The sequence below is a fragment of the Rhinolophus sinicus genome, chromosome 2 (genome assembly GCF_057876585.1).
Source record: "Rhinolophus sinicus isolate RSI-liver-muscle chromosome 2, RSI-T2T, whole genome shotgun sequence".
In the NCBI taxonomy this organism is placed as follows: domain Eukaryota; kingdom Metazoa; phylum Chordata; class Mammalia; order Chiroptera; family Rhinolophidae; genus Rhinolophus; species Rhinolophus sinicus.
Window position 1 is genome coordinate 18,998,251 of NC_142502.1, and position 25,295 is coordinate 19,023,545.

At 36.9% G+C, this 25,295-nt stretch overlaps 1 protein-coding gene across 9 annotated transcripts in view; it reads right to left on the bottom strand.

Annotated features, from left to right (window-relative positions):
* UTRN (utrophin) overlaps positions 1–25,295 on the bottom strand; it is a 463,108-nt gene that overhangs the window by 246,602 nt on the left and 191,211 nt on the right. For all 9 annotated transcript variants that reach the window (XM_088795414.1, XM_088795413.1, XM_088795412.1 and 6 more), the window contains 7 exons: positions 19,823–19,973; positions 18,471–18,646; positions 14,256–14,391; positions 12,780–12,929; positions 9,463–9,538; positions 7,261–7,475; positions 5,034–5,151 (listed from right to left, as the gene is read on the bottom strand). In XM_088795414.1, coding sequence (XP_088651540.1) covers positions 5,034–5,151; positions 7,261–7,475; positions 9,463–9,538; positions 12,780–12,929; positions 14,256–14,391; positions 18,471–18,646; positions 19,823–19,973 — 1,022 coding nt within the window. The remainder of the gene's footprint in view (positions 1–5,033; positions 5,152–7,260; positions 7,476–9,462; positions 9,539–12,779; positions 12,930–14,255; positions 14,392–18,470; positions 18,647–19,822; positions 19,974–25,295) is intronic.

A 25,295-nucleotide genomic window follows, 5' to 3' on the forward strand; every position in this document is an offset into this window, starting at 1 on the left:
TTCCCTGAGGAGGAGTGAGTGGTCCCAGCCCCACACTAAGCTCTCCAGCCTAGGATCCTCATGCCAAGAAGAGGTCTCCCAGCAACATCTGGCTGTGAAAATCAGTGGGGATTCCATTCAAGTGAAACAAAGGGCTGCTATAAATCCAGGTGTCCTCTTAAAGGTTCCATGCAGAGACTCAGTTGTTCACAAACACTTGCCCTAAGCTCCAGAAAAGCGACAGCAGCTTGAAAAGCATTAGGGACATATGGGGAGGAACTGAATTACCTGGCTTCAGGGCAAGGGTTGGAGAGGCAGCTTTCTCCCAGACAGAAATGCTGGCAGAAGTCATCATTCCTTTGTTGAGACCTCCCCCCAAACATCTGGCAGGTGAAGCAAGGCACCATATCTAAGCCACCATCAACTTGGCTAACACTAATCGCTCCACATTCATGATTCCTTGAGCCCCCACCCCATCCAAACCACGCACTGGCCTGAACCTCTTTCAGAAGATTTCCCCACAAGCTGCAGGCCTGGGTCCACATGGTAGACTTTGCTAAAATCTCTCAAAGGTCCACAAGACCCAAACAAGCAGTGGCTGGCCTCGGCATGCCCTGTACCCCTTGCTAAGCTGCCCCTGGCACTACCATGTTTCCCCAAAAATAAGACCTGTCCTGAAAATAAGCCCCAGTTAAGATCTCAGCCAGACGGATGCATTTAGTACGTTATGATGATGTTCCAGAAGAAGATGACATGACTGTATTTGAGTAAATGTAGATTGTTATACATGAAAAAATAAGACATACCCTGAAAACAAGCCCTAATGGAGCAAAAGGTAATATTAAGACCTGGCCTTATTTTCAGGGAAAGATGGTAGTGGCAGCCAGCCTTGGATCACAGCAGAGCCTCTCCCAGGCACCTCCAAGTCAAGAACAGGCAGCTACCAACCACAGACCACAATGTGGCTCCTACCTGGTGGCCTTGGGCCAGGCAAAGGTAGTGGCTGACATGGGCCTGTACCAGAGCCCCTCCCAAAAGGCCCCAGAAGCAACATACCTGGTGGCCAGATTCAGACCACACCACAGCACCACCCAATTAGCTCCACAAATGATACACCCAAGGGGTAGACTCAGCAAGCACCAGAGTCCTGCTAAAGTAAATCCTGCTCTGTGGGGTCAGCTCCCACACAACAGCTCCTCCACTGCAGTCATGGCCAGTCCTCAATGTCAGTTAGCCTGAAGCTCAATCACACCTACTGACTGCCAACAGCAATCAAGGCTCAACTATAACAGGAGGGCCCACACAACCCACACAAAGGACACCCCTAGAACACCTGTCTCAGGTGACCAGGGAGTATGCACCACTGGACCTCACAGGACACCTACTGCATGAGGCCACCCTGCCAAGACTGGGATATGTAGCAGATCTACCCGATACATAGAAACAAACACAGGAAGGCAGATAACATGAGGGGGGAAAAAGCATGTCCCAAATGAAAGGACAGGACAGAACTCCATAAAAAGAACTAAAGAAAATGGAGACAAGCAATCTACAGAGTTCAAAACACTCGTTTAAGGATGCTCAATAAACTTAGCAGAAGAATAGATGAACTCAGTGACAAGTTACACAAAGAGACAGAAACCATAAAAAAGAACCAGTCCAAAATGAAGAAAATAATAACTGAAATGAAAACTACATTGGATGGAATCAACAGATTAGATGAAGCAGAGAATCAAATCAACAATTTGGAAGACAAGATATGGGAAACCCCCATTGGAAGAGCAAAGAAAAAAAAAAGAATTGAAAAAAAAATAGCATAGTTTAAGAGATCTCTGGGACAACATCAAGCATAACAACATTCACATCACAGGGGTACCAGAAGGAGAAGAGAGAGAGCAAGGGATTGAAAACCTATTTGAAAAAATAATGATGGAAAACTTCTTTAACCTGGCAAAGGAAATAGACATACAAGCCCAGGAAGTGCAGAGAATCCCAAACAAGACGAACCCAAACAGGCCCACACCAAGACACATCATAATTAACATGTCAAAGGTTAAAAACAAAGAGAGAAGAAAAAAAATAATAAAGAGAGAATCTTACAAGTAGCAAGAAAAAAGCAGTTAGTTACCTGCATGGGAGTTCCCATAAGACTGCCAGTTGATTTCTCAACAGAAGGGGTTGTCACAACATATTCAAAGTGATGAAAAGCAAGGACTTACAACCAAGATTACTCTACCCAGCAAGGCTATTGTTTGGAATTGAAGGACAGATAAAGAACTGCCAAGACCAGAAAAAGCTAAAGGAGTTTGTCACCATTAAACCATTACTAAAAGAAATATTAAAGGGACTTCTTTAAGAAGAAGGAAAAAAATTAAAAAGATGAATAATAAAATGGCAATAACTAAATACCTATCAATAATTACTTTGAATGTAAATGGATTAAATATTCCAATCAAAAGACACAAGGTAGCTAAATGGAGAAGAAAATAAGACCCATACACATGCTGCCTAAGGAGATCCACTTCAGGTCAAAAGACTTAAAGTAAAGGGATGGAAAAAGATATTTCACGCAAATGGAAATGAAAGAAGAAAAAAAAAAAAAGCTGGAGTAGCAATAGTTATATCAGATAAAATAGACTTTAAAACAAAGGCAAAAAATAGACTTTAAAACAAGAGACAAAGAAGGACATTTCATATACAACAGCCAAGACAGGGAAGCAACCTAACTGTCTATTGACAGACGATTGGATAAAAACATGTGGTACATTATATGCAATGGAATATTACTCAGCCATAAAAAAGAATGAGATCTTGCCTTTTGTGACAATTTGGATGGACATAGAGGGTACTATGCTAAGTGAAATAGGTCAGACAGAGAAAGACAAATACTACATGATTTCACTTATGTGTGAAATCTAAAAACCAAAATAAATGAACAATCAAAACAGAAACAAACTCATTGATTCAGAGAACAAATTGATAGTTGCCAGATGGACTGGGGTTAAGGGACTGGGTGAAAAAGGTGAAGGGATTAAGAAGTACAAATTGGCAGTTACAACATAGTCATAGTAATGTAAAGTACAGCATAGGGAATATAATCAATAATACTGTAATAAATACATATGGTGCCAAGTAGGTAGAAGACTTATCAGGAAAGATCACTTTATAAGTTATATAAATGCCTAATCACTATTCTGTACACCTGAAACTAACATAATATTGAATGTCAACTATAATTGAAAAAAATTTTTTTAAGATTTTAACTTAAGAAGAGAACAAATCTATCATAATGCTTTACTTGTCAGTTAAAATGCTACATAAAGTACTTACGACCAATTATTACTAATAGAATCCTTAACATCAAACAAATAAAACTAAAGACATTAAGTGATAGCAAATACCACAAGTTTATTATTAATAAGCAAATTCTTCTATTCACTGTGAATAAATGCTAAAAGCATGTTACTATTGGTAGTACACATGAGCAGAGAATGGTTTTTCATATAATAAATAGTGACAAAGACTGCAGTCTCTACACACACAAATACATATATACATAGAAAAAACAGGGAGTTAAATTGGATAGGGAAGATATTTAGGAGAAGGAACGTGTCTTCTTAAAAGAAACTCTAGACAAACAAAGTGGTGGTGGTGGTGGTGGTGGTGGTGGTGGTGGTGGTGGTGGGAAACGTAAGACAATAGAAAAAGCAAAATGGAGATGGCTTGGTAAATAATTTGGAAAAGAAGAGAACCTCCCCTGACGTGACGGGAAATGGGATCTCTCCAACGTTCCATCACAGGCACAGCAATCAATCAATAATCAATCAATGTAAAGAAGGAGAAAGAAGGAAAATAGCTAATGCAATAAAAAATAAACCAACATTGTGAGACTAAAAGTTCTCTGTTAACTCATCTCTTATAACAACCTTGTTGCTGCCCCATTTATTTTGAAATTGAAACACACCTTTTATAGGAGGAATAGTTAACTTTCTACCCTTGAGAAATATTAGCCAAGGTAATAAAATACATTCCAGTTTACATTCTGCCACAAATATTTATTAAGTACATAATTTGTACAGGACACTCTCAGAGGCCCCAGGGCCAGAAAGGTGAATATTCATAATTTATGGAGGGGAGAGAGAGAGTCAAAGTAACTATGAGACCCATAATGAAATTATGGGGGGAAAGGCCACAGCAGGAACTGAAGACAGAAAATACAGTTCACCAGGGACTAGAAGAGGGTGAGAAAGACTTTACAAAGAAGGGGTGACAATTTTAGTAGCCGAGTAGAATTTCACCTAGGGAGAAAAGGCAGAGACAGAAAAACATACAATGCAAATAAAGGTAAGAAGACTAAAAATGTCAGGACGTTTTAAAGAATACATAGAGTACAGAATAGTTATAAGGGGCCAAAGGCTGTAATGGAACAGGGATGATGAAAGCAAGCTGTGACTGTCCCTAGATGACATTCTTGAAAATTCAGACTTTGTCTTACATGCCATACAGATTTAACAGATGCTTTTAAGCCAGAGAGCAAACTTGAAATGAAGATCTTGGCTGTGGTTGTTTTCCATGTTTATTTTTTGTTTTGCTTTATTTTGCTTTTAACTCAAGTATTCCCAAATTAGTGCCAAGCAGAGAGGCGCATAGTAGTTGCTCAATAAATATTTTGGGGATGAATTTTGCAAAGATGAGTTAAAGATATGGCAAGATCTGGTTTTAGTTAATGAATTATAATGAGAGGATGGGTGGATTTGCATTCCTATGGGTTTCTCTTACTTTTGTTTTCTTGGCTCCTTCAAAGCAAATCCTACGTAAAAGCAAATAATCCAATGAATCAGTAATTAGTTAAAAGTAATGATGTTAATACTTTAAGGAATTTGTAAGGGAATCATGACAATGTTCACAAAAAATAGAAAAACATGGGAAAGCTATATTTATTAATAGAGTATCATATATCAAATAATAATAATTTCTGGTTGAGTAATCTTTGAATGTGTGTGACCATTTTCAGTGAAAGTGGATGAAGACACATAATTTTTTTTTAAACTTACATTTTTCTGTGATTGCTGTTCTCACATCTGAACTCGAAGCTTTATTTTTCAAATTCTGAGCCAGTGTAAAAACATAATCAAGCTGAGGATGGCGTTGTTCTAAGTCAGCCTTTGTGATCTGTTTAAGAAGAAGCAATTATTAATACAGGTCAATAGGCCATACAAGAATACTAATGAAGCAAAGCTGGTGTGCTGACATCCAAGTTATTTTTCTCCTATGTGGGACAGTGAGCCATCAGTGATGTGGGAGAAAGTACAAGATTTGGAGTCTAGAGGTCCTAGGTTCAATCTCAGCTCTGCACTTATCATCTTGGTCACCAGGCAAGGCACTTCCCCTCTGTTTTTTGTTTTCACAAAAGGAAATAATAAAATACTTATAGCTCAAGTCTAAGGAGATTAAATGAAGAAAATCCCTTTAGAAACTGAAAAATGGTCTGAAAACACTAGCAGTGGTTTCTGCAGATGATGCTTTGCCTATCTCTCCTACATCAAATAGGAACACAAACTAATGTCACCTACAGGGATGGGGATGAGGTATACGAAAAACGCTAATTGGAATAATTGCAAATTAAATCATTTTAGACATGAAAAACTGCTGCTCTAGAATTTATCTCTTAGTACTGATAAATTGGGGAGAAAAGTTAACAATATCACGAAAACGGTGTGTTTTAAGTATAGAACTAATAAATACATAAAGATTACGAAAGACAATTTCCAATAGGTATAAATATTATAGCAAAGATTCTCTCTCCCAGCTCTTCCTCTTTATGAATTCACTAATTTTGCAGACTTCAATTACTCCCACAGTGTCAAATGTTATCTCTAAATGGATTGTTCACAACTTCTACTCCTGAATTCCCAGAGAGACATGTCAGTGAATGCTGATCATTTCCTTCTAAAGGGCCTAAGAACCTCTCAAGACAACATATCCGAAACTCAATCAATCAAACCCTCATCCACATTTCATTTCTTCTCTTCCGTATTTCCACTAATTGCAACAGCATCATCTTAGCCACCCAGAAAGGCCTCTTCTCCTTGAGTTAAGCATCTCTTGCACAATTCCCAGTGTTTCTACTAAAGCACAGCATTGCTGCCATCAGTCTCCAGGCACCATTTTAAAAAGAAAAAGGGAGAAAAGATGCTTGCTCAGTGCTTACAGACCAACAGTCCGAAGGGCTTTGCATGGCCTACAAGTTCCTTCACAGAGTGAACCTGAGCTGCCTTTGCTACTGACTCCCCACTACACTTCTTTACTGCACAAATGTTGACCCAGCTTCCCTCATGCTCCCCCACCTCATACCTTCATTCACTCTGATCCCTACATCAGGAATGTCACTTACTTTGTCTCTAGATGTCAAAATCCCACAGTCTGCCTTCTATCACTATGGAAGTAACTCCCATCCTGGTTCAGGCCCCCCAGCAGGTCACCTGTACCTGCCCTGAGGCTTTTAGTACCCTCTGCTTTGCCACAAAGATTTGTCTACTTAAGTGCCTTCAGTGCCTCCAGCTCGGTTTGGGCAGATTTATAATCCGGGGATAAATTCGGTACATACCTCACAAGATTTTTAAAGAACTGAACAAAGTACTACATGTAACTTACTTAGAAAAATACCCAGCACACATAGAAATTTAATAAAAGTTAGTAACAGCTGTTATGATTATTTTACGGTTCACTCCCAATTTCTATCTGGTATCTTCTTTTCAGTATCCCTATCCAACACAAAGCTCAGGACCTAGCATGCACTGACTACAGGAAAATAACTTTACAAATTGATACTGGATAGTCTATGTATACTAATAAATTATAATCAGGAAAACTCGCTGCTAATGGCAGCAATGAAACAAGTAAGCTCATTATGAAATATAAGTTGAAAAGGTGCTTCAGGAAATTATCCTCCATCACACTAGGCATTAAATGCAACACTAATTTATATTTATAACGATGCGGCTAGATTTACAGTATTGGTTTTGATTTTTTAAAATATACGGCGTCTACAGCTGTACTGGTAAAAACAGATCTTACCAAAACAGTGCAAATGCAAGAAAAGCTTTCCTCTTCAGAGCTAGTCTGGGACAGGGAAAACGAGCTAGCTGTCTGACAGATAAAGAATGTTTTAAAGCTCGTTCTCCCAGAGTTTAGGATAAACAAAGGGGATTCAAACAGCCTGTATGTAGCTTCCTGTGTTTTGTGGTGTTTCCACGACCAGCCTTTACACCGTGCACCTACTTTCATTCTGGAAACCGTCTTATTGATCTCGTCTACATCCCCGACAGTGACAATGTTGGACTTCAGCATCTGGTCGATCAATACCAGCCAGTCGGCTAGTTCTGTTATCGTTTTATCTAGATCGGCCGGCATTGAAATTTCCCAAGCTCGAGGAGACGGAAGAGGAATGTCTGACGCAGAGGACACTAGCACCACCTTTTGGACACTAGGATGAGCTGAAATTAAAAACGGAGCAAAGGATTAATACATCCACGGGATATTCTGACTGTGGTGGTGTCGTGGTGACGTGTGTGTGTATTCATGTAACATTTAGTTTAAGCGAAACAATGGTAGGAATTGGTGATGTTTTCATTCTGAAAATGGCAATGGTATTCCTGTAGTATCTAAGTCTCTGGTAGCCAGAAAGCCACTGAAACACATGGTCTCACAATATTCTAGGGCAGCAATAACTCAGAAGTGAGTAACACTGATTCCCTGAGAAAATAAAATAAAAAATACATCAACTGTGAGAAAATTAGGAGTGGTATTTTATTTTATCAAGATGCTTACCTTAATAATCAAGCCAATTTTCTCATGGTTTTCTCTTCTTTTTTTGTTTAACTTTATAACAAGTGCATCGTTATTCTTAACAGACATCATTGTGAACGCCTATATAATCATCTACATACATATTCACCATGAATTAACCCTTTTCCTATAGCTGGTTACTTAGATTGCTCCTTAAATTTTACTTTAAAAAAAGAACTTGCAAGGAAAAACTCGTTTTGAGGACAATGTTTTGCATATTTCTGATCACCACGTGAGTATAGATGGTTTAGAAAATATGAAAAAAGTTAATGTACTTAATACTTATTGCCAACTTGCTTTCCTCAGAAGTTGGAAACGGAGACTTGCAGCCACAATGTGTGGAACTATAAACACTGCATCCGCACCAACAATTGTCTATCTCAATGGATAAACACACAGCTTTTACCGTGGCCTTCATTTAATGGTTTTTTGATTGTCAGTGAGAGGAAACATTTTTCATGTGTGTTAGCCAAACGTGGTATAATTTATAACTGTCTGTGTTCTTTATCTGCTTTTCTTATCGATTTGCATGAACTCTTTTTACAGAAAAAAATGAACCATTGCCATATTGCTGAAAATGGATTTTTCAATGCTTTTTTTTTCTTTTTTTAATATTTAGATGTTATTAAACTTGGGTGATCAAATCCATAAATCAGTATTGGGAGATATTTTCCCAGAACTTTTAAACTTAGAGATTCTTGTCTTCTTCGAAAGATTGGATGAGTATTTTCTCTCTCTCGTTTTTTGTTTGTTTGCTTTTGTTTTTAATGATGGGAGGCTGGTTACCACTTTTCTTTAGTTTTATACAAGAAGTAGTGGAATTAATTATTAAACCCATCTGGAACTCACGTTAGCATATGGTATATTAGACAAGGCTTAAATGATTTTCTAGAAAATATAGTCAATTTGTAAATTCAGCACAACTTGAATTTAGAAATCCCAACAGGTTTGCGTGTAACTTGACAAAATCACATATACAAATTTGTGATTTTAAAATTAATACATTAATACAGAAAAGGGCCAAGAACAGGCAACAAAGGGAGAGCAGGGCAGGGTGTTTCAGAGAGAGCACAGGGCAGTGGGGCACAGCCGTGGTGCTGGAGCCTGCACTCAAATCCACACGAGGAGAGAAGGAAAGAAACAGTGAGAAAACTGTTCTTTCTCCACATCTAAGTGATCAGCATTTGTCAGTAAACAGTGCCCCTGAGATGGGGGACTCTTCTAAATCCCCATTTCCCACCTGTTTCCAAGGATATCCAAACCTTTTGTTCACAGTCATAATCAACATCTAATTACACACCCCTAGAACATGCTAGCATCACGGAGTATCGCTGATTTTCTGAAAAACTGCATGTTCCCAACTTCCCCACCTTGCTCATCCCTTCCCTTCAGCAGGTCCCACTTTAGTCCCAAGAAAGGCAAAAAGTCTTATCTACCACAGGTACCTTGCATACACAGGGAGACAAATATTCACTGGGTTTAAAGAAGGCATTCTTTTCAAATAATTGAAAGTAGGATAACAAATCACAATTGCATTTTGTTTTTAAGCAAAGTTTTTCTAATTCATATATGATGCTCATAACCATCATATTTTCCTATGTTGAAACATCTGTTAAGGAATAAAGTGTATCTTACCAGCAATTCTTGTCTGAGAAACAGAACAGGGCTCCTGCATGCATTCCTTCAGTGCGCTCGGCACTTCTCTGCTTACCTATAGCATCAGGCCAAAGAGAAAGAGAAGAGTACTAGATTAACAAAGAGGATACATTTTCCAAAGAGGAAGTGTTCCTCTAAATGACAGCTCGGCTGCCTTCCTTCCTCCTCAACGCCTCTGTCTCCACCTTCACTACCCACTGCATCTTGCTTGAGCCCCCACTCCACAGACGGGACTATCAAGAAGGCCACCCAGTCCTTTGCTGGCCTGGCCCTTTGCAACATTTAATGCTGCCATGCCCCTTCCCATGAACTCTGCGAATGCTGCCCTCCTGACTTTCCTCCGACCTCTCTGACGCATCTTCTGTGTGTCCTTCACCAGCCCATTCTCCTCGGCCCATTCACCAAATGCTAACATTCTACAGGGTAGGTGTTTTGTTCTTTTGACCGTTGACTCAGGCCTTTCTCCCTGGGTCCTGGCTTCTAATGGTTTCATTTACCACACAGAGTTTTAAGAGGCTGAAAACTCCCTAAAATATATCTTCAGTCTGGCTCTCAGTCAGACATGTCCAAATCTGAATTCATCATCAGTCTCCCTGACAACCCCTTCACAGAGTTGTCTAATGCTTAAATGATCTTTCCAGATCAGTTATTCTGCTCTGCACAGTGGGCTTTGCTCAGAGGAGTTACTTGATGCCCTGATATCCTTAGGATATCCATTCTTAGGATCACTCCATCCATCTCTACAGTTCAGCTATAGTGCGAGCTTTCAAAATTTTCTCCTGCTAAAAACCCATCAATAGCTACCCACCACCCTCAAGGGGGTGAACTGTTCTGAAGACGGAGCTCAAATTCCTCGTGACGCATGCTGAGGCCTCTAGGATATGGATTCCGCGAGCAACTCTTGTTCTTCCACTTCATGTTGGGCTACGTCCAGGACCCAAATGCACTGTGCTCCTTCACGTCCTCCAGTCCCTTCCACTTGCTCCTTCTTCTCCCTGCAATGTCCTTCCCCCCACTCTTCATCTGACCAAGTCTCATCCATCCTTTTAAATTAGCCTGGGTATGACCTCTTCCACAAATCTTCCATGGTTACCCCCCAAAGCCAGATAGGAACCCTACTTTTATGTCCCCGCAGATATGTCTGTTACAATTGCTTTTCTACTTGTCTCACCACGATAAATTCCTTGGGCTAGAAGGAGTGACATACTCCTTGCTGTATTCCTAGTTCTAAAATGGTGCCCAGCATCAAGTGAGAATCCAATCAAAACCTGTTCAGTGAGTGAATGAACGCATGAACGAAAGAAACACCCCTGAGAAGTATTTCCCAAATTCTCTGCACAATAAGCATCGCTTGGTCTTGGACATTCAGAATTCACCTAGGTTGAGTAAAATATATTAAGTCCTGGGATAAGAGAAGCCTGGGCTTTATCTAACATACTGCTCCCAGTGTCCGCCATGCCCTATTCTACACAATACCCAGTAGTATCCTTTGTGTTAAATAAATACGTGTGCCCTGACTGAATATGCACAAGCTAAGCCTGGCACATTGGACATGGGGCCAACATGTCTGGAAAAGAGTGTGAGGGTGAGAGAGTAGCAGATGCGGTCAGAGAGAGAGAAGGAAGCCAGTACACGCAAGGCCTACGATGTCACAGTAAGGACTTCGGCCTTTACTCTGACTGAGACAGAACACCATGACTGGGTTTCTGCTCAGAGGAGGTACTTCATCTGAATTATGTTTTACTAAGTATTTTCCCTGCTTTGTTGAAAAGATATTAACAAAGGGCAAAGGAGGAACCAGGGAGACCCGTGAAAATGCCTTTGCAGTGAGCAAAACAGAAATGATAGTGGCTTGAAACAAGTTAGTGGAAATAGGGGTAGTGAGAAGCAGTCAAATTTATGAAATGTTTCAAGCCTAAGAAAAGTTGAAAGAATTGCAGGGAATACCCATGTGCTATCCAATATCTGTAAGTGTTAATATTTTGCTACGTTTGCTTCATGATGCATCTAGTTTTCCAGTCATCCATCAGTTAGGTATGTATCTTGAAGGAGACGCTGATAACAGTAACTCCAACATTTGGTTTTTTTTGGCTTGTTTGTTTTTGAGATATAAGTCACATACCCTAAGATTGAGTCCAAGGTTCTGGGCCTAACCAATAGGGATATAATTATCAATAGCTGGGGCAGAAGTACACTAATGTGAAGGAGGGAGGTGGCGAGCAGGAGCTCAGTTTTGTACGTCACTCTGAGATGCCTGCGCAGACATCCAAGTAGAGCTGCTGAGCTGGCAGATGGAGGTGCAAGTCCAGAGTGTGGAGAGAGGTGCAGGACACAGATGTAACAGTGACTCATCAAGACAGAAATTCCAATCAGAGAGGCTAGATCAATAAAGCACCTACATCATTAGATACAGGTTGGCGGCTACCATTTTAAGAGGACTGAGGGGGGAGAAAATGACTGATATGGGTCCATCCAAACCAGGGGCACAGACATATCCATTCAATGTCCCAGACAGACCTCATACTCTGACATGGTATGTGTCAAACCAAAATAAATAGAAATCTGGCTTTGCCTGCCTGTTACTGTTCCCACTGCAAAGAAAGTAATAGTATGAAAAAAGGACCTTATTTTAGTCTTATTTGTAGCCACATGCCATTACATTCGTTCTGGAACCTAGTAAACACATGCTGAATGAATGTAATCATTAAAAATAAACATACATATATAAAAAGTCAAGTGCAACATCAGGAAGTGTAAATGTGTTCATTTTCAGAGTACAATTATTTGCTTTTTATTGCCTAATTCTAATACAGGGGTGTCCAAACTTTTTTCAAAGGTTTTCACCAAGGGCCATATGCGGTAAAATACACAAACAGCCGGGCCACTCACTTGAGGTGAAGTACGTATTGCCTCACCTGGTTTATGTAAGTAAACTAAATATATTTTTGGAATTTGCTGCGAGCCAGTTAACAACGGATCGCGGGCTGCAGTTGGCCCGCGGGCCGCAGTTTGGACACCCCTGTTCTAATACATATTCTTTATTTAATGTACTATGTAACATATAAATCCCCTAGGCCAAAAAAGGACATGTAAAACAAAAAGCATTCTTTGAGAATATATGCTTCTGGCCATATCAGATGCAAAAAAACTAATAATTATAAGCATTAGAAAAATGTGCCCATATTTGGACAGCCTTAAAACAGTTACATGATCCCAAAATGAATAAACATGAGAAAATCAATAACAACAAAATCAGTAAACATGAGAAAAGTATCACAGTAATTCTGAATGCCCACCTTATTCCATGTCGAATTTATAGTTCTCAGGCTTTCTGAAATTTTTTCTCTTTCGTGTAAACTCAGACTTTTATCTGAAAGCATTTCCAATTCAGTTCTATTCAGCCATTTGAGTTTTTCACCTTGTACATCCATCTCTTCGTTTAAGTTCTAAAGATGTCAGAAGAGAGGTGTGGTTAGAAGGTGGTCATACTGGAGAAAGTTCAAGAACTGTACTAGAAAGAACCCAGTTTGGGAAAGTATTCTTACATTGTGGACATTTAATTTTTTTAAGTGGAAAGTAAACAAATAAGAAGCCTAGATTTATATCAACAAACTGTAACATATGGGAATGACCACCCACTTCAGTGCACACTTGTGTGCCTGTGTGCTCCCAACCCCCACCCCTGGCTCTTAACAGGGTCATATTACATCATATTTACATCTATAATGTAACATTCTATTCTTAGATAATGAAAATTATGTCTATTTAATGAAAGGCAAAAAAAAAAAAAGAAAACAGCAGGAACATTTTATGCATCTGTCTCTACTTTACCTCCACCTACCCTACTGTACTGCCCCAACTTTTGTGATTGTCTCCAAATTGTTTACCAAAGGGATGTTCCAGAAACTAATGAAATTTTTAGTTACAACAAGAACAAGTTTATTAGCTATTTGCCACATTTTGGAAAAAAAATAGTAATTGTTTAACCACATAATATTTTTCATCATTACTAATAGTTTCTTTCCCAAAATGCCCCAATCATACTCCTTTAGACAAAATCTCTTATCAAATAAGTGAATATCATTTTAGGTATACTTTGATGCATACCTGTGTGTATATGTACACACAATTTATTTTTAAAATAAAAATATGAGGTCATTATGCTTATTGTTCTGCAACAAGTATTTTAACTCTTCACACAAAAAACATAATTTATATATATAAAAATGTATGGATATTTGGGTATATTTACATATCTATATAGGTATACAACTATAACCAATTCTTGTTGGTTGCAGATCAACAAAAAAATTTTCATGAATGCATTTCATTAATACATCATATAAGCCTAGAGTAAACTATGCTGGGTTACTCTCACATCACTTAGAGTTTTCTTGAGTTTCTATAAAATTCAATGTTATAAATAGTCATCAGTAATTATCTTCTAAACCTAAAAGCAAAAACTGTACTTCACAGTAATATTATATTCTAAAATGATGAAGTCAGTTTAAAATATCCTAAAAACTTTTGGTCTAATACTAAAAACACATGATTTATTATCTTTGTGTGAGTGAAGCCTTACTTTGGCATGAAAAAAATTATAACTGATCTTTCAAAAAAAAAAGAAAAAGGTATTCCTCTTTAAAGGTCACCACATATGCCACAAAGTACACAGTTTCTTCCCCTTTCCTTCTTCTAATAGTTTACCTTATTTTTAGTGCAAATGTCCGTGCAATAAAAAGTGTTGACAAATATAGAGACCAACCACTTACTGTTAATTCTTTCAGGTTTTCTTCCAGCTCGGTGGTGGACCTCTTTAGCATAGTATTCTCAGCCTTTGTTAACCAACAGACAATCTCATCTAGTCTTTTTCTGTATTCCATCACTTGCTTACTTTCTCCTTTTAGCCTAAAAGAATATATTATTTAAAAATACTGAGAAAAATTATTCATTTAAGTATTAATAGAACATTACATATTTACTTTGTATATCCAGACTCCATACATCACAAAAGAAATAACTCCTAATAATTATTTTAACATGTATTTACATGTGTTAATAGTAATGTATACATTCTGCAATACAAAAGATTATCTGAAATGGAAGAAAAATTTTTCCTTCATTAAATTCAAAAAAATTGAAACTAAATGTTATCTTCTCTCATTATGAAAAATTATACAGAAATTTAATACAAAAGATGTTTTTGACAGCTAGATACCATTGTACAACATAATGGACTTAAAATAACATGAAAAATGTCTTTATCTAAAATAATAAGGAAAAACACATAATTCTCTTTGCGTATTCCTTGGAGACATCATTATGTAACATATTATTCACATTGGTGGCAGCTATTACTCTTCTTTATTCATAAGAAATAAATAAGAACAGAGCAAGATACTGAGAATGAAAAATTTTTACCAGTATTAGAAAATACAAGAAAAATGCAAATCTGGACTTCACTAAACTAGGTATTATTTATGAATATAGCCAAGTTATAAAAAGAGATCTAGAAAATGCAAAGCAAAAGTTTTAAAGGATATAGGAAAACAAATAGTTATGTGAGTATAAAAAAAAACTACTTAATCAGATTTTTCAAATGTTGTAAGGATAACATTTATAAGTATATAAACCATCTGTCAGAAGATGGGAATATGATTTGAATTTATATGACAAACCAAATCACGTATTTTTTAAAAAGGGTTTGAAAGCTATTTAGAGCTTGGTGGTGGCATCATTATTTTTATATCTCCTACTACTAGCTACTGATTTAAAAATAGAATACAATTTTTAATGAATTACACTGTGTCATCCTTAATAAGAATTTACATTTTTATGTCTATGACTTTGTCTTTTTAATCACAAAAAGGTCTAAATCGTGGCATATATATAATAAAATGCAAAATAAACACATATATTTAATAATCAGTAATATTTGAAGGAGAGCATTTAATGTTTAAAAAAAGAATGAAAATCGCCAGAAGAATCACAAGTTTTCATTTTTAAGTATCCATCAGGAGAGAGCATGGCTTCAAAATTAAAAACATAAATAAATCGAGCAATAGTACTAATTGTTAAGACTACCCATACCAAAACAGGTAATTTACCCTTTGTATCGAAGAGTATTTAAGTAAAATAACTTTTGAAAACACCTGAAATATTATTACATACCTTGTGTTTCCAAAAAAAAATGTTGGAATTCAAATTCCCATGTTTAACAATGATGACTATTTTGAAAATATATCTACAAAGGAAACTAACTTTATCAAGTAATTTCAATAAGACATATGTGAGTCACACAAGATTTTCATCTGCAAACTAGCTAAATAATATCTATATTTTTCAACGTTATCCCTAAGAGTAAAAACAAGTTGTAAATTCATACTCAAACAGTAGATAACAATTGCTCATTAAGGAATAAGACCGTAAGTTGCTGAACTCTTCACTACAGGCACGCAATACAAAAACAGATGAAACTGAGTGCTTTCTCTGTGACTCTGATAACAGTACACATATAAGCTCTTAAACTGCCAAGGTGGCCCCAATTTATGATAAGTGACAACACGAAGCGAAGTTAAACATAAATTTATGAAAACAAATACTGCTTTAGTTAAAATATAAGATGTCAGAGAAGAGATTCATTATTTGTTTCTCTTCTAAAAAAAAAACAGTAAAATACGTATTAGTTTCACATTATTAGTTCTGTGAGCAATAATTACCCACCCTCCACAGAGATCTACTGAAAAATCTTTAGAGGAATTTCTGCATTTATTGCTAGTACCATGCCAGCAGGTGTATCTTTTTCCTTATGAATACTGGGAGATAGATCATCTTCCAGCTAGAAGGATTCTCCATGCATATTCATCAGCGTGGCATAGAAAATCCTATGGGACCTCAGCTTCCAATCCTGGCCCTGGTCCCTGAACCTTCCTCTCCATCTAACTTTTGCAGATCTCTTACCTGGCCATACTATTTCATGCCTCCCACCTTTGCCTGTTCTTCTGTTCCCTAGAAGACCCTCCCTAAGAAGTATGTATGGGAAATGGCTATAAATGCTTCAAAACTCACTTTCAGGATCCCTCCCCTGTGATGCCTCAATTCCACAGCCCACCATCCCTGCCTCTGGGACAACACTGTACCTTCTTAACGATGTGTTCTTTAATCACACCATAGCATTTTTTCCCTTTAATTATTTTCTTCTTCTTAGTCTTTAGTTATATCTGTATCCTCAGGGCCAAACACAAGACTCAATAAATATTGATCAAATCAATCGATAAACATTGGCAAAATTCAGCAATGGCATGCTTGGGGAATAAGTTCTAGGTTAACTTCCTATTATAAGAACCAGATATTTTAAGTGTTTACTATGAATAGTTAGGGCATATGCCTTTTACAAACACTATTTTATTTTATCTTCATGACACTCCTCTGAGAAGATACCACAGTTCTCATTTACAGAGGAGGAAACTCGGCCAGAGAGCTCTGTGGTCTTCCAAGTTTGCACAGCACAGTATTTGAGAGCTTAAGCACCATCACTTTCTGTGAGAGCCTGAACAAGTTATGTAACCTCTCCTCTTTGAGCCTCAGTTTCCAAAGCTGTGCAATGGGCCTAACAGTCCCCTCAGAAAGTAGCTGTGAGGATTAAGTGAGGCAATATGTACAGGGTGCCAAATACTTTCTCTGCCACGTGGCAATCTCTCAGCCAAAACACACAAACTATTATTTGCCTCTCACCAAAATACAAAAAAATAGATGTTATTTTATAAAAAGCAGCCAAACGTCAAATACTCATACTTGAATATTTTATGTTATAATATAGGCATACCTCGTTTTTATTGTGTTTCACTTTAATGTGTTTCACAGATATGGCATTGTATTACAAATTGAAGGTAAGACCTTCCACCAACAAAAAGATTATAATTCACTGAAGGCTTAGATGGTTAGCATTTATTAGGAATATAGTACGGTTTAATTAAGGTATGTCAGTTGGTTTTTTAGACATAATGCTATTGCACACTTAGACTATAGTGTAGTGTAAATATAACTTTCACATGCACTGAGAAACCAAAAAAATTGTGTGACTTGCTTTAGTACAATATTTGCTTTTTTGCAGTGGTTTGGAGCCGAACCCGCAGTATCCCCAAGGTACGCCTCTATTGGACTTGAAAAAGATTAGCCTTTAACAAAATAATAGCTTATCACTAAAATAATACGTCATCTACAGAGTTAAAACTAGCAGGAAAAACATATCTGCAATTTTTTAACCGAAAACTACCATTAACTCCCCAAAAAAGGTCATTTATCTGATGGAATGTATTAAGCAAAGTAGAAATCATTAAATATTGACCATCTCAAAAAAATAACTTAAAATAATTTTAAAGTAATATGTATAATATAGAGTATTATATTCCCTGGCAAACATGTTTAGAACCAGAATCCACCCTAATAAAATCCGGGACATTGTAACATAATTTGACATAAAAAACAAACAATAATACATCACATTTATTATATTGTCTAGAAGAGAAACCGTGGTATCTACAATGCACTGATATTGTATCTGGCTGCAGTGCACCCTTTGACACTAAGAATGATCTACTGAAGATCCCAAGGCCCAGTCAGGAAATTAGCAAGTGAGACGCTTGACCCTGAACCCACGTATTCAGACTGAAAGTCCAGAATGTTTTTTCAACTACTTCGAGTTCCTGCCATGTGGTCACCACGTCATAATAAGCAGAAATAAAAGGAATAAGGCATTTTTTACACATATGATCCCTGCATAGAAAAGTGAGACCTTATGGACTGCCTGAAAATAAAGGACAGTGTTCTAAAAATGCAGAATATGGACAGTGGCGGTCTTAAGTGACAGTCAAACTCCTATTGTAATATCAGACAATAAAAGAACTTTGAACTCATGTGAGAGTATCTTAAAAAGGCTCTGCCCAAAATAATTCTACCCCTGTGCCCTGAAGTTGTGTCTTAATCACCTTGGCCGCCGAGCCTTCACATCTGCAATGATCGCACTCCAGCGCTGGTTTAAACCTGCGAGCTTGTCTTTCAAGAAGCTTCCATCGGTGGGGGACAGTTTCTGGACAATCATGTCCCCAGTTCTGTTTAGTGCTGCAAAACTGGGCTGGTGGCTGCTGATTCCCTCTTCGAGTTCCTATAACAGAGTACAATCCAAAATTAATTCTACTGCTAAACTAAACTGTTCTGATGAGATGGATTCCCCCCAAGTACCATGGTGTCAATTTAAGGATTAGACGAACAAAGTCCTGGAAGGATATTTTATGTTCACGAAGAAGGTATTTTAAAAACAATTTAGTTACATTTCAATGAACACACTTAATAAAATCTTTTTTGAAATCTAACCTACTCTCATGAATGTCATCAGTCAAAATACAGTGAAACAGGACAAATAATATAAAATAAATAACAGCTGTTTACAACATTGAAGCATAAGCATCCATCATGTTTGATTAAAGCGGATTCTTATCTAGAAATATGTGCTTGAAAGCATCTCTTAAAAAGAAAAATAAGCCTATATACCCTTATGTCCTCCCACATATAAGTAAACCTCAATGTGCATTTTATTGAGACATTGCTTCACTGGTCTGTAAATTTTTAAGCAACAGATTTAAAAGAGATTATTTTAAAGTAAAATTTAAGCACTTTTCTATAACTCTAAAAGTAAGAAAATGCATTAACAAGTATATGAGAAAAATAAAAGCATTCGCTAACTCTTCATGAACATTCTATACTAAATATAGTTTCAAGTTTAATGAAAGAGGAAATATTTTTAACAATGGTAAATTGCAATTTTTCTTGCTTTCAACCATTATTTTTAAAGACCTGATTTAGTTACTGTTATATTTTCCAAGACTGAATTAGACTTACATGAGCAGCTGCCCTGATACAACTCAAGAATAATTAACTTTTATGATAATTATCCATAAAAGAGAAAATAAGATGCCTAAATGTTTAAGTACAGAAAACAGAGGTGAGGTATGCTGATATATTTCTGTCCTTAACATAGTCTGGGGCACAAAATTTTACAAATGCTATTCTGAATATAAAATTTTAAAAATAAAATTGTTTTTTGTTTTAGCCATGAAAAAATATTTTTAAGTTTCTTCAAAATCCTAATTAAAAATTATAAATAAGCAATTTTTCTTATACCTTTGAAACTAGAACTGGAACACAAATTACAGATTGTCTATATGCTCCTCAAAAATTAATATATTTAGCCACTGCTTTCGACATCTGTCTTAAATGCCACATACTAGACAAACATGCCACCTTTTCAGCAGATCCCCATTCGCTGATGGAAAGCACTCACCTGCTGATGTATCCTGGCTTTCTCTAAGTCCAGGCCACCATCTGGAGCAAAGGTATCAGCCAGTAATTCTTCAGCTTCTGTTATCCACTGTGTGAGGTCATTAAGGTCACAATGGAACTGTCTCCATTCTTCCACAGCCCTATCAAAATAACTAGAGGACAAGAAACAAAATAAAATAAGTTTCCCGACTTTCCAGGGCTGTCTAGAACCAATTTTTCGAAGAAGGAAATTCAAAACATTTAAATGGAGAGCCCGCAAATGAGTAAATTCACAGCTCACTGCTCTACAGGATTAGTTTTCATAGTGGATTATAGTTAATGATTCCTTTTAGAGAAACATGCATTATATCAAGTGTGAAACAACCAGCCCACACCCCATCCTGCCTCCCTCTCTCTCACATACATACCTGCACACACTAGACAGCTTATTAACTGAAAAGACAGCCTTCCCAGGCTTGGAAAATCAAGATTGATCAGCGGCAGGCAGTTAACCCACCCAACTTTAAACACTTAACATTTCAAATACCACAAAATGTAAAATATGATTCATGACTGTTCTCTTAGAAAAAAAAAAATATGGTGTTTTACTTCCAGGACACTTAGTTCCCAGGTAGAACAAAATCTGAAAGGCCAAAACACTTCAAAATTTCCTTTCACTTCATTATCTCTGTGTGATGGACTGAATTGTGTCCCCCAAAATTCATATGTTAAAGCCCTAACCCCCCAAGCAACTTTTTGGAGATGGGGCCTTTACGGTGATCATTTTAAAAATGAAGTCATTAGAGCGGGGCCCTAACCCCCAGGACTATTGTCCTAATGACAAGAGGCAGAGACACCAGAGATGTTATCTATGTATTACTTTTCAAAATTGCGTTGAATTATGGTAGCAATGTGCAGTATGACATTTACTCAAAAGATGGAGTTAATCAACTGAATGCTCGCGTCATTCACTGTATTACAATTTTAATACAGTTTTTATTTTCCTTTCTTAAAATGTGTATACATTTTTTCGTACCCTCTGTATTTCTCTGTGTCTGCACAGGCACAGAGAAAAGGCCGTGTAAGGACACGGAGAAGGCAGCCATCCGCCAGACAGTAAGAGAGGCCTCACCAACAATTAACCCTGCCGGCACCTTGATCTTGGACTTCCAGCCTCTAGAACTGAGTGAGAATAAATGTTGTTGTTTAAGCAATCTTGTCTGTGCTATCTTATTATGGCAGCCCTAGCAGACTAACACACTCTGTGCAGACTAATCCAGTGTTCCATGCACCTGAACATAGCACAATATGGAAGGACCTGCAAAGCCCAGGTTAGGCAACAAGACAAAGGACTATTGAGATGTCTAGTTAAACCCAACTCCGTTATTTATTTTTTTTATTTAATAAGTTTATTGGGGTGGCCTTGCTTAATAACATTATGTAAGTTTCAGGTATACAATTCTGTAACACATCATCAGTATATTGTGTTGTATGGTCACCACCACGCAAAGTCTAGTCTCCCCCTGTCAGCATAAATTTGAACCCCTTCACCCTCTTCACCCTGCCCCCACCGCTCTTCTCCTCTGGTCACCACTGGACTATTATCTTTGTCTGTGAGTTGGTTTGTTTTTGTTGGTTCATTTATTGCTTTCTGGTTTACATCCCACATATGAGTGAAATCACAAGGCTCTTGTCCTTTTCCATCAGACTTACTTCACTTAGCATGATAGTCTCAAGATCCATCCAAACCTAACTCCTTCAGAAATAAGACGAAGTCAAACTCCAGTGCTTGTCATATTTGGAACACAAAATAAGCATAAAAAGGAAAAGCTTTGTTGGATTAGGATCCTAAAGAATTTACTGCCAGCCTTTGTTTAAACTAGCAGTGCTAGGAGAGGTTTAGAAAATTATCTCTGAGGTTTTCATAATGTTAATGAAACGTTTACTTTATATAATAAAAAGATTTTTATTTTTTAAAAAATAATAAAATGGTCCCTACCATTGCTAACTCCTAAATAACTGTTTATATTTCCTTCTTCCATAAAAATCACTTGGATAATTCAGTTAATATTTGTTGAGTGCCCACAGGGAAGCAACATTCTACTGGGCATGAGAAATACAAGAGCACTTCAAACAAAACACTGCCAAAAGATATTAAGACAATCTTCATTACTGTTTATAAACATGTGCAGTAATTAAACAACAGACACAAATTTTGACTTCTGAGATGCTGCACTAATGAATAGAAAATGTTGCTAGAAAGGCTGCTCCAAAAATCTAAAGACTTTGAGAAGTGTCACATTAAACCTAGTAAATATCATTACCGTCATAACAGAACGTGAATTTCAAGTAAATCTAAGCAGTCTAGATTAAATAGTCTAGGAAAGAGTTGTAAAAATGAAAAAAGAAAAACAGGAGAGCCATGTTCAGGTAGAATTTGCAAAGCCATCACCTCCTGTCTGAATCCAGCAGCACAGAATTGTGAAGGGCTAAGGCCTTCCAGAGAGTCAAAGGACTCAAGGTCCAAGCCTTACGGCAGCCTTAGACTGGATTTGAACTAGAAACATGTAAATCTGCTGTCTATCATATTCCAACTGGCCTTGTTACCTTCCGCCACACACTCATCACACCACCTAGGTTTCCGGTCTCTAACAGTGGTACCATCACCGACCTACGTCCTCAACCAAAGACTTGGGGCTCATTTTTTACTCTTCCTTCTTCCTTACTCCAACGCCCCACCAATCTCAGATTTTATTGATTCAACAATTTAATTCTCAAATGCTCCCCTCGTTTCCACTTCCACAGCCACTTTTCTAATCAAGTTACCACCATGTGTCAAGCACAGATGCATCTCCTGGCTCTCAGTTTTGTCTTCTACCAATCTATTCTACAATCAGCAGACCGTCATCCCCCTGGTACAATTCTGCCATGGCTCCTTGATGTTCTCAGAGTAAAACACAAACTACTTAACATGATACACAAGGTCCTTCCGAGACAGTCCCTGTAGACCTTTCTGGTTTTCTCTCTCTGTTATGAGTTCAAGCTCTACTGGACTGTTTTGAATTCCTCAGAAGCACCACACTCTCTCTTGTCTATGACCTTATGCAATGTTGCATTCCCTCTATTCCTTCGCCTGACTAACTTCACAATCTCCAAAAAGCCTTCCCTCTCAGGGTCCCCAACATGGCCTCCTGCATTGTCCCCATCATAGCACTATGCACTGTTTATAAGGCCCTGTCTACTGTTTTATACTATACAACTTTGGACCTTGATGAATGGGTGAAGTCTTCTTATGGTAAAATTGAATTTCAAAAACTTGTTAAATGATGGGAAAAGAAAGCCTGATGAAATTAAGATAAACCACTATTCTAGTAGAAGACGGAATTCTGAGTAAGAATCAAAAACTGGGACAGTACAGAAAGCAAAAAAATTTTACTCAAGTTTATATGAAATGAGTGAAGAAAACTTTTTTGAACACTATGTACAAAGTATTAGAATTTAGGCCATCTGGAGAACACTCTTAAAAAACTTCTAAGCTCTACATGAGAAGTCTGAACTTTGTTCACACCGCAGTGAGGGCCAGCAAAGAAGGTACAGCGGATATATACCTGAGGAGATGTTCTTAGTAGAGAAGATACATGAGGATCCAAGGATCCAAGATAAGAAGAAAGAAATAACAGGCTTAAAGAAAGGGAAGAACTCTGACAGGGAAAAAAGAGCTCCATTATTTGTCCAACATGGCTCTAAAATTTCTTATTTGGAAAAATAAGAAAGCTAATGCCATGAACCATTACAAAGAGGCCATAAAGGAGTTCTCAAAGAGAGATGATCTGTTTTCTTTTCATGGAATTTATTTTACTTTTACTACTGGCCAACAAAGCTTGAAAAGTTTTATAGGCAAAACAGCACAGAGACCTGGCGTAGACAAATGGACGTGGTGGTCACCCTAGTACGATTGTGACTGATAACTGAAACCATGAAAGCATAGGACATTTACCATGGCCTTCATGCTTTATGAAAAAGAACAGAATGGAAAGCAACTTACTGGTTGTAAAAAGTAGATAAATAGGGATGGAGAAAAATTAATATTTTAGGATAGGTACTAAGGTTGGGTGAGAAAAATAAGGCAAAAATTAGGAATAGGAATACGAACAAAATCAATTAATATATCCAAGTGCTGGGACAAACAGAATAAGAGAGATAACCTTCTATCAAATGTAATCAAGCAAACAAAGAATACAATATGATAAAATAAAAGAAATGATAGAGGAGAATTTTCTAACATAAGAGAATATGATCAAGTGCTGAGAATTTTGAAAACCCCCATGCAATATATTATTTTCTAAGAGGTAACATTTTTATAAACAAGAAAATGGCATGGATGTCTGCAATCAACATTACTAATCAACAATGTTCTTGAAGTTCTACCACATTAGCCAGAGGCATATATGCAAATAGGATAATTTTTTTAAAAGAAAAAGTTATCATCATATACAAATGTATAATGAAAAAGGCTAATTAAATCAATTTTATACACACACACACACACACACACACACACACACACACAGTGCAGAAGAAAGCTACCATATACCAACTCTATAATAACAAACAAAGAAAGCACAAAACTACCAAGAGTAATAGTCCTTTGGAAAAAGGCGTAGACAAACCTTCAAAATTCTACTGTGGACACAGAAAAGGAATCAACCAATGAGAGAAAGACTTCATTTCAAATTGATCATATTTTTACAAAGTGATTGAAATGACTAAAATGTTATTGAAAGAACAAATGTAGAAAAAGAATATTAATTTTAAAGTTATAATAAGATAAAACTTACTGTACTGGATAAAAACTTTTATAAGAATACTTTAAAATTAAAATGTTATGTTATTAAATGAAAACTGCTGGTTTGATAAGGCAGAATTAGCAAAATTAAATAAATGTAAGATAGGATTGCATTAAAATTATGATCAAGGAAGTATCAACAACAATAGGGAAGAACTATGTTAGTCAACAAAAATAATGAGAAAATTGGTTGTTCATTTAAGAAAAATAAAGCAAAATAGAACAGATTATTCTTAACTCCGGCTGCACACAAAAATAATCTGAGGAGTATTTAAAAAGTTGAGATGCGTGAACCCTACTATTGATACTGAAGAGTCAGTGTAAAGAACCACTGACACAAAACATGTATCAAAATAAAATTCAAGTGGTTATTAAATGTAAATTTTAAATCAAACAAAATTATTTTTTAAATATATATAAATATTTAAATAATCTCACAGTGAACTGTAATTTATCTGCCTATAAACAAACTGAAATCACAAAGGAAAAGAATTGTAATATCTAATTACATAAAATTACAACTTCTAGACATCAAAAACACCATCAACCACATTAAAGGGCACATGGAAAGCTGTGAACAATTAAGCAATAAACAAAAATATGAATGGTTAATATCCTTAATGCAGAAAAAAGCTTTTGCAAATTAATA